Source organism: Myotis myotis, unplaced genomic scaffold (genome assembly GCF_014108235.1).
Source record: "Myotis myotis isolate mMyoMyo1 unplaced genomic scaffold, mMyoMyo1.p scaffold_m19_p_9, whole genome shotgun sequence".
NCBI lineage: Eukaryota > Metazoa > Chordata > Mammalia > Chiroptera > Vespertilionidae > Myotis > Myotis myotis.
In genome coordinates this window covers 59,857,919-59,872,585 of record NW_023416401.1, presented here as the reverse complement: position 1 = coordinate 59,872,585, position 14,667 = coordinate 59,857,919, and the positions used below count along the sequence as shown (strand labels likewise).

General features: G+C 47.7%; 1 protein-coding gene across 1 annotated transcript in view; it reads left to right on the top strand.

Annotated features, from left to right (window-relative positions):
* ZNF341 (zinc finger protein 341) overlaps positions 1-14,667 on the top strand; it is a 52,961-nt gene continuing 38,294 nt past the window's right edge. The window contains exons 1-4 of the mRNA XM_036323136.1: positions 1-213; positions 6,821-6,931; positions 9,834-10,030; positions 12,326-12,475. Coding sequence (XP_036179029.1) covers positions 33-213; positions 6,821-6,931; positions 9,834-10,030; positions 12,326-12,475 — 639 coding nt within the window. The 5' untranslated portion in view covers positions 1-32. The remainder of the gene's footprint in view (positions 214-6,820; positions 6,932-9,833; positions 10,031-12,325; positions 12,476-14,667) is intronic.

Genomic DNA, 14,667 nt, shown 5'->3' with positions numbered 1-14,667 from the left:
GGGCGCCCCGGAGGCTGGGGTTCCCGCGGGCCATGGCCAGGTTCCAGGACTGGGGGTTCGGCGGCGGCTCCCGGGCGCCCCCTGGCGGCCCCGACCTCGCCGCCGCCGCCGCCGCCGCCGCCGCGGCTCCCACAATGCTCGCGTGGCCCCGCTTGGGTTCCCGTGGCGGCGGCGGCTCCAAGATGGCGCAGACGATCTTCGAGGCCCTGGAGGGTGAGCGGCGGCGGCGGCGGCGGCGGCGTGGGAAGCGGCTGTTCCGCGGTGCGCCCCCTCCCGCCGCGCCCTCGCAGCGCGGGGCCCAGGGCGCGCGGCGGCCGCGGGGCGGAGGGCGCCGGGGCCGGAACAGCCGGGGGGAGGGGCGCGGGCGGGAACAGCCGCGGGAGCCGGGGCCTGGGTGGGAGCCCCGACCCGGAACGGCGGCGGAGAGGAGGCTCCGTGGCGGGCGGGCGGGCCTCGGGACCGGAACAGCCGGGCAGAGAGCGCCCTGGGAGGGAGCGCTGGGGCCGGAACAGCCGGGGAAGGCTGGCCCGGCGGGGAGGGGGCCTCGGGCCGGAACGGCACCTGCTGCCGCGGCCGCGGGAGGGCTCCCGGAGGGAACAGCCGGGAGGGTGGGGCCGTCCGGGCCTGGATCCGCGGGCGAGGGCGGCAGCCTCCTGCGGTCCGTGGTGTGGGAGCTTTTATGGGGCCGGAGCCGCCAAGCCAGGCGTTTGACCACGAACTAGTATTGAGCCTGGTGCTGTGACATGGTCTCAGTTCAGACCAGGAAAGGACAGCGGCCTCCTGCGTGCAAGGCCAGGACTTGGTGCTCACAAAGCCAGCACACACCAGGCGCCTATTTTATGCACCGTCTCGGGATGCAGGGTTTTACAAATGAAGACCAAGAAAGGATGGGTGCCAGGGTTGTGCTTGGCTGGGACGTGGTGTCCCAGGCCCACACCAGCAGACACTGGGCACCCACTGGTGGTCTCGTTCTCTGCAAGATCCTAACGTGGGAGTGGGCCTCGGGCACAGGGAACTGTGGGCTTTGGGGACAGCAACGCTCAGAGCCCACTGGCAATCGTGGAGGAAGCCTCAGCGACTTCAGGGTCCCATCATAGGGTTGATGTTGGGGGGCGGGGGGGGGTGCAGACCCACAAGTGTTCTTGGAGGGTGTGATAGGATGAGTACACACATAATTAGGGTGCAGACTGAAGGAAGGCCGGACTAATGGTATGTGGCTGAGGCTTTGAGTGCTGCAACTCCCCCGGAGATCTCAGCCATGTGCCTTCACTTCTTGGAGGATTGGAGTTCTCACCATGATATGGGGTGTAACCCCCCCCCCCCATCTACTCATTGAACCAGACAGTCCCTGTCCCATAGTCCAGTGGAGAACAGATAGAAAAGATACAAGGAGCAATTATAGGATTACCATACAAAAAAGACAAACAGTAAAGGAAAGTAACCTCAGCTGGCATCACTGCTGTGATGGTGATGGATGTGGAGGGCCAGGGTCAGTGGTGGTTCTCTCTGGGGAGGCAGGGTGGGGGGGAATAGGATGGGGTGAGGCCTGCTTTCGCTTAGGTTCCATGGGACTTATCAGTGTTTGAATTTTTACTGCAAGAATGTGTTCATGTATTGAGTGGTGAATAAATTAAAGAAAAAATCAGTTCTTAGGACAGTGTGATGCGTGCTGGGCTAGGGGGAGAGCAGCAGAACTGTGGGCATCTAGAGATGACCTGGGCAGGGGAACTGTATTTGCTAAGCTCCGAGGCGAGAGAGGTCTTTTAGGGATTCACAGAAGTTCACATGGGTGAGCAGCTAGAGATGAGGCTTGTGAACTTTATCTTGGATTCAGAGTGGAGCTAAGAAAGGATTTTCAGCAGGGGAGCGCACAATGTGATACATGTTTTATAAAGTTCACCCCGGCTGCTCTGAGAACAGACTGGAGGGGGCCAGAATAGCAGCAGGAAGGTGAATGAAATGACTGCGGTTGTCCTGCTGAGAACTGATGGTGGTGTGGGCCCAAGGGACTGCTGTGGGGTTGGAGAGAAAGTGAATGTGAATGATATTTAGGAGGCAGAGTAGGCTAGATTTGCTGAAGGAATAGAAATGGGGGAAGGGGGAGGAGACAGGCCGAGGGGAAAATCAAGGGGCGCCCCGGAGGCAGCGGCTGGGTGGACAGTGGTACCCTGTTCTTGATGAAAATTACTGGAAGAGGAACAAACTGGGGGGTGGTGATGACATTTAGTTCGAGTTCAGTTTATTTTTATTTATTGACTAGAGGCCTGATGCATGAAATTCGTGGAGGGCCTTGGCCCCGGCCCCTGCCCCTGCCAGGGGCCTCTACTGCGGCCCCCCCACCCGCTGTGGCTTTGTCCGGAAGGAAGGACATCGATCTAATTAGCATATTACCCTTTTTTTTATCATAGATTTTAGAGAGAGAGGAATGAGCAAGAGAAACATCGATTTGTATTTCCATTTATTTATGCATTCATTGCTTGATTATTGTATGTGCCTTGATCAGGGATTGAGCCTGCAACCTTAACTTAACAGGATGACTCTAACCAACTGCCTCTCCCTGGCCAGAGAAGTTTGAGTTTAGTTTAGATAGGCACCACTTTTTGAAAAAAGATTTTATTATTATTACTTGTTGTTGTTAATCCTTACCTGAGGATATTTTTTTTTATTGATTTTTAGAGAGAGTGGAAGGGAGGAAGGGATGGGGGATAGAGAGAGAAACACCGTTGTGAGAGAGACACATCGATTGGTTGCCTCCCGCATGCGCCCTGACGGACCAGGATTGCCGGGAGCCGGTCCATCCTTGCTGTTTCAAAGGACCTGGCATATATGGCATACTGTTCTTAATATGTTTGCTCACCTTCTTGGCACTATGTGTTTTAACCAAGGTCTCTGAGAAAGGTTGTTTCCCCAGGTAGGGATTTTCCCCTGAAGTTAGGGAGGGAATAAAACCCCTCAACTAAGTGCCAGGCGGGTAATTAATCACTTTAACTACGAACAATCATGCTTAAGCTACATAATCTTTACTCCCTGGAATGGAGATAAGAAACGCCCTAACCTTTGTAATAGAGATTGATAGGATTGAATCAACTGGTATAAATACAGATGTAACAAGACAGCAAGAGTCAGAACTTAGAATACAGAGCTTAGAACACAGAACTAAGAAGACAGAACCTACACAGAACTAGAGACAGAAGAACTTCGCTGGAGAGAACATGGCAAAAGATCCTGGACTGAACCTGACTACAGAAATTGGCAAGAGAACCTGACTAGAACTTGGCAACTGAACCTGGCTGGAGAACCTGGACAGAACCTGGCTGGAGAACCTAGCAAGGGAACTTGGCTACAGAACCTGGCTGGAGAACCTGGAGAACCTAGCAAGAGAACATGGACACAGAACCTGGCTGGAGATCCTAGCCAGAACTTCGCTGGAGATCCAGACCAGAACTTGGCTGGAGATCCTGGCTAGAGATCCTGGCTAGGCTGCTGATCAACTGAACGCTGTCTCCGTGTCCTTCCTTCTTTGCCGACTCCGTCTACGCTTTTGGGGACCCCTGGACCTGCTGGGGTTGGACCCTGGCACAGGATGGATAACTGCAACACTGGTGCATGCCCTTGACTGGGAATCGAACCTGCGACCCTTCGGTCTTTGGGCCAATGCTCTAACCACTGAGCAAAATGACCAGAGCTATTTTGAAATAATTTTTTTCTGAAGATTCACATGCAGTTGTAAGAAATAATACAGAGCTGAAACTGGTTTGGCTCAGTGGATAGAGCGTCGGCCTGCGGACTGAAGGGTCCCAGGTTCGATTCCGGTCAAGGGCATGTACCTGGGTTGCGGGCATATCCCCAGTGGGAGATGTGCAGGAGGCAGCTGATTGATGTTTCTCTCTCATTGATGTTTCTAACTTTCTATCTCTCTCCCTTTCTCTCTGTTAAAAATCAATAAAATATATTTTAAAAAAAAGAGAAATAATACAGAGATTGGTTTGGCTCAGTGGTTAGAGCATTGGCCCGAGGATTGAAGGGTCTCGGGTTCAATTCCAGTCAAGGGCACACTCCTCGCTTGCAGGCTCGATCCCTGGCCCTAGTTGGGGCACATGCAGGAGGCAACCAATCAATGTGTTTCTCTCATGTTGCTGTTTCTCTCTCTTTCTCTCCCCCTCCTTTCTACTCTCTCTAAAAATCGATGGGAAAAAAATATCCTCTGGTGGAGATTAACCAAAAAAAAAGGAAAAAAGAAATAATACAGAGAGAGCCCATGTACACTTTACCTAGTTTTCCCCCAATGTAATATCTTGCAAAACTATCCTATCATATACAACCAGTCAACAACACACAGAACAATTCCATCACTACAAGATGTTGCCCTTTTATAGCCACACCCACCTCCTTCCCCCTCCCCCTGTCCCTGATGCCCAGCAACCACTAGTCTGTTCTCCATTTTGAAAGTGTTTTCATTTCAAGAATGTCATGAAATGAAATCACACAGTATATAGTCTTTGAGATTGGCCTTTTTTCATTTATCATAATTCCATGGAGATTTGTATACTGTTGTGTATATCAAAAGTTTTGTTCCCTTTTATTGCTGGATATACCACAGTTTTTGGTGTTTATTTTCCTCCCAATATATTTTTATTGATTTCAGAGAGGAAGAAAGAGGGAGAGATAGAAACATCAGTGATGAGGAGAATCATTGATCAGCTGCCTCCTGCACGCAAACCAGCACGTACCCTGACTGGGAATTGAAATGTAACTTCCTGGTTCATAGGTTGATACTCAGCCACTGAGCCACACCAGCTGGGCTGTTTTTGTTTGTTTGTTTTGAGTCTTTTTTTTTTTTTTTTTTTTTTTTTTAAAGCTGGGGCAGTGAAACAAGGAAGGGCTTAGGATAGAAGAAGCAGGAGAGAGACCAGGTGGGGCTGCTTTGGTTCTCTAGAAATATGGGAAAGAAGTGAGCCAAGGCGGGGCTGCTGTCAGCTCACTGGAGAGTCAGAGAAAAGGGGGGCCTGGAGACAGGTTCAAGGGGTTAGCCCCGGAGAGCTGCCGCTGCCCATTGCTGCCCTGGTTGCAAGTCACCTGGGGACCCTTAGGGTTTAGGAGACGCATGCCTGTGTGGAAAGAGGGGAGAGGGGAAGGGAGAGCGAGCCTGGATATATCACGGTTTAAACATTCACTTGTTGAAGGACATTTGAGTTTGTTCCAGTTTTTTTACTGTTATAAATAAAGCTGCTATGAATGTTCATGTACGGATTTGACACAAATGCTAACATACAATTTTGCATAAAGCCGTAGAAGATTTACTGAAGCTCATTCAGGGAAGCATGAACTGTGATATTAGGGAGAAGGAGTCTGGGGGTGAGTGAGGCTGCCCAGGGGGAGTATAAGAGGGGAAGGAGAGTCCAGACAGAAGGAGCCTTTCAAAATAGAAACATTTAGGGGACAGGCGGGAGAAGCAAAGAGTAAAGGAGGCTGGGTAGGAGCGAACAGAACAGAAAGGTGGGAGAAGACCCAGGAAGGTGATGTCCTGAAGCCAAAGAAGGGAGTTCTTCAGGAGGAAATGTCTGATGCCGCCAGATGGTCTTCGGTGGTATTGGGGGGATCGTGGGTGAAGGAGGATTGGGAGGTGGAGGATGTTAGACGGCTCTCGTCAGATGCTTGATGTTGAAGAAAAGAGGAGAGATGGGAACATGGGTTCGAGGAGGGGCATTCTAGAGAGACCTGTGTCCTGGCTCATGGGAAGGAGAGGGGCTTGTTGGTAGCGAGTGGTTTCTGAGGGAGCAGGAGGGGATGGATATAAGGGCTGGCCTCAGGAGGGACACGGCCTGCATGGTAACAGGGGAAAGTGTGGATTCACTTTGGCTGTGGGAGCTAATGGTTATAATTGGCATTGCAGTTAGAAACTCGGGCAGGTGTCCAGGTAAGAGCTGAGAAGTTGGGGACAGAGCATTGGCTGTGGGGACAGAGAGAAGGAGGCACCCTCTGGGTTATTCGGGAGGAAGCACTGTAGGTGTGACGAGGCCTGTCCTCCAGCTAGTGACATGGCTGGACAAGTTTACTACTGTGAACCTCAGCAGTGACAACTAACTGGAAAACATGGAGAGAGTCTGCTTCTCAAGAGTCCCCTGACTACAAATTAAGATTATGCTATTTACTGAGGAACAAAAAAAGACAAGCATGCATTGGAAAACAGGGGAAGCAAGGATACCCAAGTGCAAACAGATTTGTGGGGTTTGTGGGGTGTGAATGGGGAAGACTTGGTGATTTTCAGAGGAGCTGTATTACTTAGGATTAGATTCAGCCATGATTAAGAGAGCAGCTCAACCTATCAGTGGCTTAAATAGGCTAGAAGTTCATTTCTCTCATATGGGAGTTAGGAGGAAGGCAGTCCTGAGCTATAAGGGTGACTGTGTTCTGCAAGATTCTCAGAGGCCCAGGATTTTTCCACTTTTTTGCCTTGCCCTGGGGCATGGCCTTTGTCCTCCTGATCTGGGATTCTTATTTTAGGAAGCAGATGGAGGGTAGGACAAATAAGGGGGTCGAATACCAGGCAGCTTTTAAGAAATTTTCCCAGAAACTGCCATATGCATCCCATTGGCCAGAACTGAAACATTCCTTGGCTGCAGGAGTGGCTGGGAAGTGTAATCTTTATTCAGGAACCATGTTTTTTTGGCCAAAGTCTTGGGTTCTATTGCAGTGGAAGTGGGAGAGCATGTATACCAGGGCACAATCAGCTGTCCTTGCAGTGGGTCTGGCTTGTAAAGGTGATGTCAGAGCAGGATCCTGGGCCCACCTTCCAAAGAGGTTGCATTTATTCTTTCAGGAATGGACAATCAGACCGTCCTGGCTGTCCAGTCGTTGTTGGATGGTCAAGGAGCAGTCCCTGATCCAACAGGCCAGAGTGTCAATGCACCCCCTACTATCCAGCCACTAGGTGAGTATCTGCTCAGGTTCACCAGTGGGAAGGGTCAGTGGCTCCCCATGAAAATCAAGTGGTGCTCATGAGAGGATGTGGGAGTGGACTGCCCCTGTGGTCCCCAGGATGTGCTCTGGTGTCTGAACCTCCCATTCCTCCCAGGCTGGATGCTCAGGCTAATGTCTTTTTTTGCTCAGCTCTAAGAACACCCTCTCTCAATCACTTAGTGAATGCAGGGATCATGACACCAGGAATGGCTAGGAGTCCTGATGCTTGGCAATGTTTGTACCTTTGACCCAGAAGTTGTTTCTCAGCCTCCCCTCTATGGAAAGAACAGAGTGAGCATGACTCTCTCCAATTTACAGGCCATGCCCCTAAGACAGAGAAGTTCTTTTTCTTTTTTCAAATATGTTTTTAGCCGAAACCGGTTTGGCTCAGTGGATAGAGCGTCAGCCTGCGGACTGAGAGGTCCCAGGTTCGATTCCGGTCAAGGGCATGTACCTGGGTTGCGGGCACATCCCCAGTGGGAGATGTGCAGGAGGCAGCTGATCGATGTTTCTCTCTCATTGATGTTTCTAACTCTCTATCTCTCTTCCTCTCTGTAAAAAATCAATAAAATATATTAAAAAAAAATATATGTTTTTATTGATTTTAGAGAGAGAACAAGGGATAGGGAGAAAGAGAGAGAGAAACATGGATGGGCTGCCTCCTAGAGATTGAGCCTGCAACCAGGGTATGTGCTCTGACCAGGAACTGAACCAGCGACCTTTTGGTGCATGGGATGACACTCAACCAACTGAGCCACACTGGGCAGAGCAAAGAACTTTTAGAGCCCTTTGTGAGTTTGTGTGTTCAGTTATTTATTCCACAAACATATTTGGGAACCATGTTGGGAACAGAGAGATACACACCTGGGTTTGAATCCTTGTTCTTGGCTCTGCGTCTTTGGGCAAGTGAGTTAACCTCTCTGTGTCCGAGTTTTCCCATCTGTGAAATGGGGGTAATAGTTCTACCTCATAGGAATCTTGTGAGGATACTTGGGATACTTTTGTAGCTGTTATAAATAAGAAATGCAAGTTTCTTGTGGTTTTGTTATCAAGGAGTTTATGTTCTTATTTCCTGATATAAAAGAATTTAGAGCAGGAACACTGATAAAAGCAAAGGCAGATTTACTGAGGCTCTGCAGAAGGTAAGAACACTGAGATAGGGTCCCAGGTTCTGCACACCAAATGTGGGGTGTCGGAAGTTGCAGGGGTTAACCAACCAAAGTGTAGGTTGGCTGGCTTTTTCCTTTGTAGGAATGCTGGGGTCCCACTGAAGTCAGTAAAGCAAGACATTCTGGGATTGTGCAAGACTTATTATGGGATGCAGGAAGGAACTTTCCCAACCAGGTATTGAGTTTGTCTCTAGGGTTTGTGGCTTGGCTTTAAATCTGAAAAACAACTTAAAAGAAGTCATGTTAGCCCTGGCTGATGTTGCTCAGTGGTTGGAGCATTGGCACATGCACTGAAGGGTTGTAGGTTTGATTCCTGGTTGAGGACACATACCTGGGTTGCAGGTCCATTTCCCACCTCTGGTCAGGTGCGTACAGGAGGCAATCGGTCGATGTTTCTCTCTCACATCCATGTTTCTCTCTCTCTCCTTCTCTCCCTCACTCCCTCCCTTTCACTCTCTCTGAAAACCTATGGAGAGAATATCCTCTGTAACAACAACAAAAAAAGAAGTCAGGTTAATTCCTGGGCCATTGTTTTATAGCTATCTATTGATAACTGCCATAGTTCTGGCTTGGCCAAACTCGATGGAGCAATTTTTGGGAACATTTTATTCTACCTGTTTTAGTTTATACAAGATTAAAGTTTATTTTTTTGATATATGAAGTACCGATGGGCATTTGGGGTGGGTATGTTGAGACCCAGATTCCTTTCTTGTGGCTGTACTATCCTCAACATGCTGCCTAGGATGCGTGCTCCAGCCTCTCACTTCCATTTCCACATTCCAGCCAACATGAAAGGAAGAAAGATGGAAGTGTCAGTCATACTCCTTCCTTTTAAGAAGTTGCATAGACACTATACCTCTGGTCTTGTCCTATTGGTCAGAGTTCAGTCAGTCACATGACATGTCTAGCTGCAAAGAAGGCTTGGAAATACAGTCTTTAACTAGACAGCCATGTTTCACACTGAAAATTGTATTGACAGTGAATATTGAATGACAGTTTGACATTTCTGCCACAGCATGCCAAGTGCTTAGCACAGTGAGTGGCCTGTGGTAGGCCCTCAGTAATGTGTCCTGTTAAGTAGCTAATCATTTAGTTTTTAATTCATTCAGCAAACATCCACTGAGGGCCTCCTGTGTGTCCAGGAGATACTGTAGTTACGGTGAAAAGTAAGACATATTTTTTCCCTTGGGGTCTCACAAGCTGGTGGTGATGGGAAAAGTGATATGAGAAGGCGCTGTGGCCACTGCTTTAGGAAAGCTTCCTAGAGGAGGTGACATCTGAACTGAGCCTTATAGAATGAGTTGGTCTGAGTGAGGCAGCTTGACAGATGAAAACTGGATGCAAAGCCACAGAGGAGTGTGATCATGTGGCCTACTGGGCAACTGATGAATAAATTGAGGCAGGGTAAAGATTCTGAAGTTCTCAACTTTGAAGCGAGCTCTCTTTACTATTTCCTGACGCTAATTTTTCGATACCTTCATGCACACGGCTGGATACTCCCATCGGTGCCTATGTGGTTGTGAAAGCTCCTAGAAAGCACTGAATTGGCACTTGACTCATGCACGTGGAATCACAGAATGGTGTTAGGTCTGCTGTCCTCCTGGTCCAGATGCAGGCCTCCTCCCATTTCTCACTGTAATCCCTGCTCCTTTATTGCTTTTCTTTTGTTATTCTCCTGCTGCTGCTGTGTGGTGTGACCCCTAGATGATGAGGATGTCTTTCTCTGCGGGAAGTGTAAGAAGCAGTTCAACTCACTGCCGGCGTTTATGACCCACAAGCGGGAACAGTGCCAGGGGAGTGCCCCGCCCCTGGCCACAGTCTCACTGGCCACCAACAGCATCTACACACCTTCGGCAGCACCCACAGCAGTCCAGCAGGCCCCACCTCCTACGAATCGCCAGGTATTCATTCAATTGTTTATTCATCCATTCAGCAAGTTTTGTGGGGTTTTTTTGAGCACCCGCTGTGTGTCAGGCACTGCAGGCATTAGGGGTACAGTTACGGACAAACAGACCAAGTCATTGCCCTCATGGGTCTGAGTGAGGCAGACAGTACCCAGATTTGTAGAGAGATACTTTTTTCAGGATGTTAAATGCAGGGGGATAGAGGATGTCATAACAAGGATGGGAGTTTTTGCCATTTTTGTATATGGTGCTTGGGAGAAGGCTCTGTGAAGAATGACATTTGAGCAGAGACCTAAGAAGATGAGAGAATGAGTCTAGCAACCAGTTGGGGGAAGAGTATTCCAGGATATGTGGTCAGCAAGTGCAAAGGCCCTGAGGCAGTTGTGTGCTGGGTTTGTTCTAGGAACAGCCAGGAGGTGAGAGTGGCTGGATTTGAATGAGTGAGGAGGAAGGTTGGAGATGATAAGCTCAGGGAGGCAACAAGGGGATCTTGGTAGATCATGTGGGACTTGTGGACTTTTATTCTGAGAAATAGGAGCCATTGGGGGGGTTTGAGCAGAAGAGGGATAAGGTCTGATTTACACTTTAACTAGGTCACACTGGATGCTGTACAGAGAACAGAGTTTGATGGCAGTCAAGAGAGAAAGCCAGGAGTCAATATCCATGACTATATTGCACCGTTGTACAATAGAGAACTGTTGTACAAATCTAGGCAGAGGGTGGTGGCTTGATCAGGGTGATAGTGGTAGAGGTTGCGAGAAGGATGAGATTTTGGAAATATTTTGAAGAGCTTGTGGATAGATTGAGTGTGAGGTGTGAGATCAAGAGAGGTCAAGGGTGACTCCAGAGTTGGAGTTGCTAGTAACCAACATGGGGAAATGGCTAGGAGGAGATTTGAAGGGATGTTAGGAGTCCAGCTGGACATGTTGGATTTGAGATGCCCATTGGAGGCCGCTGTGAAGATGCAGACAGATACACAACTCTGGAGGTCAGGGGAGAGGGCCCGGCTGGAGGTATCTGGAGAAGCCTACAGAGTCCTCAGTCAGGAACACAGTTCTGGAGCAGAGACACCCAGGGTGGTGATCCGTGAGGTCTGAAAGGTTGGTGACCGCTGCCTTAAAGGATTAAAGAATCTTTATAAAGGGAGCTGGGCATGTCTCAGGATCCAGGTCAAGGAGTTAAATTTCCCTGACTTCCTCCTTATTTCTTTAAAACATTATCTTCATTCATTGTAGTAGACATAATTCTTGTCATCAAAATGAAAGACTCATGCCCAGGCCCATAGGACATGTAGATTGAAACTTTTCAAGTTGCTACAGACATCTAACACTGAACACAGTTCTCACTCATTGAGTATGAGTTTTGTTATCAGAATATATTTCCCCCTCACCTTTTTTTTTTTTTTTTTTCAATAAAAGGAGAGGGAAAAATTCTTCCAGTCTTAGGTGAGAAAATAACACAAACAATTGGCCCTGGCCGGGTAGCTCCGTTGGTTAGAGTGTCATTCTGATACAAAGGTTTGGTCCCCAGTCAGAGCACATACTAGAATCAGCCAATGAATGCATAGGTAAGTGAAGCAACAAATTGATGTTTCTTTCTCTCTCCCTCAAATCAATAAATAAAAATTAGAAAAGAAAGCAACAGGTAAACAAAACAAAATACCCTGTCCATCTACTGATAGGAGCAGTCACTGGCAGTTCCTTGTCCCCAGGTAACTACTGACAGGTATCCTTCTCAACCTTTTAAGATACTTTCACATACTTATTTAAGTATTCACAGGAATTATATAATAGTATTATTTTGGATTTTTAAAAATAAGAGTACAAAAAAAATAAGAGTACATAATGCACATGTTGTTATAACATTTGATTTTTCATGCAGTACCTTTTGCCTGCTGTATAGTATTCCACCCATGACTATATTGTACTTTCTAATCCATTGAATTATAAGAAACAACACTGTGCAGAATACTCTTGTTCATGAACTCCCTGTGGATGTGTGTGCTTCTCTAGGATAGATACCAGAAGTATTATTTCTGGGTCATAGGTTATGTGCCTTACCGGGAAGTATGACTTATTACTCTAATTTGATAGATAGGAAAATGGAGGTTCAGAGAGGTAGAGTGACTTGCTCAGCGTCACACAGTAGCAGGGAGCATCAGAGGTGGAAATGGAATTTAGGTCTGTGGGACTTCGGAACCCAGATCTTTTGCATCCTGCTCTCTGCTTCTTTCCAGAGCCTCACATATGTTCATTCTTCTCTCTCTCTCTCCCCCCCCCCCCGCCCCCCCAGATCTCCACATACATCACAGTGCCCCCGTCCCCACTGATCCAGACCTTGGTGCAGGGGAACATCTTGGTGAGCGATGATGTGCTCATGTCTGCCATGTCAGCTTTCACATCCCTGGACCAACCCATGCCCCAGGGGCCCCCGCCTGTGCAGGTAAGAGGGGGGCTAACTTTTCACAGGATCTTATTCCAGGCCTGCACGTTGCCGCCTGCAGATTCAGAATCTTGCAGAAAGAAGGGGGCGTGGCCCCAGCTCTCCCCCATGCTGGGGAGGACAGCCAGCCTCCCCTTGCCCAGCCCTGTGGGTGGGAAGGCTGCCACATTAATGGGGACCCAGAATGTGACTTTGGAATTTCGTAGCCACAGTCCAGCTATTTTGACTCCTGTTTTTATTCTTAACAAAAGTGATCCATGTCCATTAGAAAATACACAAGAAAAGTAAAAAAAAGAAAAAGAAAAGTTTATTCATAATCTGGAAAGTAAAGTGATAATGGTAACCAACTGCAATGTGTGTTTCTTGGTTGGATCCTGGGTTGTGGGGGGTGGAGCCATAAAGGCATATTGGGGAAATTAGAATATGTTGGAATTTGAATATTTTAGATAATAGTATTAAATTTACATCCAACTAGAGGCCCAGTGCATGAATTCTTGCACGGCTAGGGTCTCTCAGCCTTGCCAGCGATTGGGGCCAATTGGGGCCATCTCACCCAGTCCCAGTCAGGGCCTGCTGGCCCAGGGGAGGGACCACAGGAGGTTGGCCGGCCATGGGAGGTTGGCTGTGGCCTGTGTTGAGCATCTGCCCCCTGGTGGTCAGTGCGGGTCATAGTGACTGGTCGACCAGTCATTCGGTTGACCCGTCGTAAAGGTCACTTAGGCTTTTATATAGATAGATTTCTGAGTGTGATGTTTGAATTTTGGTTATATAGGAGAATATCCTTGTTTTTAGGAGATGTATCTGAGAACAGTTTTGAGGAACTAAGTGTTATGATGTATGTAGCTAATTCTCAGGTGCCTTGATGAAACAACATATATGTGTGTAATAACTGAGTGAATTAAATGAAGTATGAAGAGTGTTCAATATATTCTTTTTTTTTATAGAGGTTTTTTTAAAAATATATTTTTTATTGATTTCAGAGAGGAAGGGAGAGAGAGGGAGAGAGATAGAAACATCAACGATGAGAGAGACACATCGAGTGGTTGTCTCCTGCATGTGCCCCAACCAGGGCCGGGGATTGAGCCTGCAATTGAGGTATGTGCCCTTGACTGAAATTAAACCCTTCAGTCTGTATACACGGACTATACACGGAGCTCCGTGCTCTATACACGGAGCCAAATCAGAAAGGGCTCAATGTATTCTTTTTGCAATCTTTCTATAGGTTTGGAATTTTTCAGCATAGAAATTGGGAAATCAATCAGTCCCTCATATTCTCTCCACTCAAAGAAAGCACTATCAGAATTTTGGCTTTCCTGACCTTGAATGCAAATAAAATTAGAAATAGGTTTTAAAAAACATTTATAATATACACACCTATCTAAATGGGTCATGTTATATGCACAGTTCTGGAATTTTCTTTTCTTACTTTGCCTTTTGTTTAACTTCATTCTCTATGCCTATAACTGTACATCAATATTTCCCAAAAAGTTCATTGGAACACTGGCTCCTTGGAATTTTCCAATATATGAAGGATCTCTGGTCAAACCAACCTAAAGTGGAGGCATCCTACTTCTTCCTTTGCTTTGTCCCTGTTTTTTTCCTGCAGTAAAGAAATAATTTTGATTTTGTCATCCCAGATTTTTCCCAAAATATATTTGACTGTGGAACCCAAGGAAGAGCAATTAAAAGGAGCATCCTTTATGAAATGCTGCTCAGCATCATCGTTTTAACAGCTGTAAAGGATTCCATCATGTGATGGGTCACCCTCTACTTAGCCAGGCTTCTGTGGATGGGCATGTAGGTTGTTGCCATTTTTTGCTGTCATAAAAACTGCTGGAGTAACATCCATGTGTCGATATCTTTGTCCACCTGCTTGATTATTTTTGTAGAATAAATTCCTAGAATCCATGGCTGTGTTTCAGGGGTCCATAGCCATCCACCTATGTGGTGACTCCCTAAAAAGACTCCCAGGGGAGAAAACCAAGATGGCGGCATAGGTAAACACCGGAGATAGCTGCCTCGAACAACCACTTCACAAATACAACTAAAAGACGGAACGGACATCGCCCAGGACCACAGGAAGACTGGCTGAGGGGAAATTCTTCAACTAGAAGGAAAGAGAACAGCATACGAGACTCAGAGGAGGCACAGTGTGGAAAATACAAAGGTGCGAGGTACGCGCGGAGCAGGCT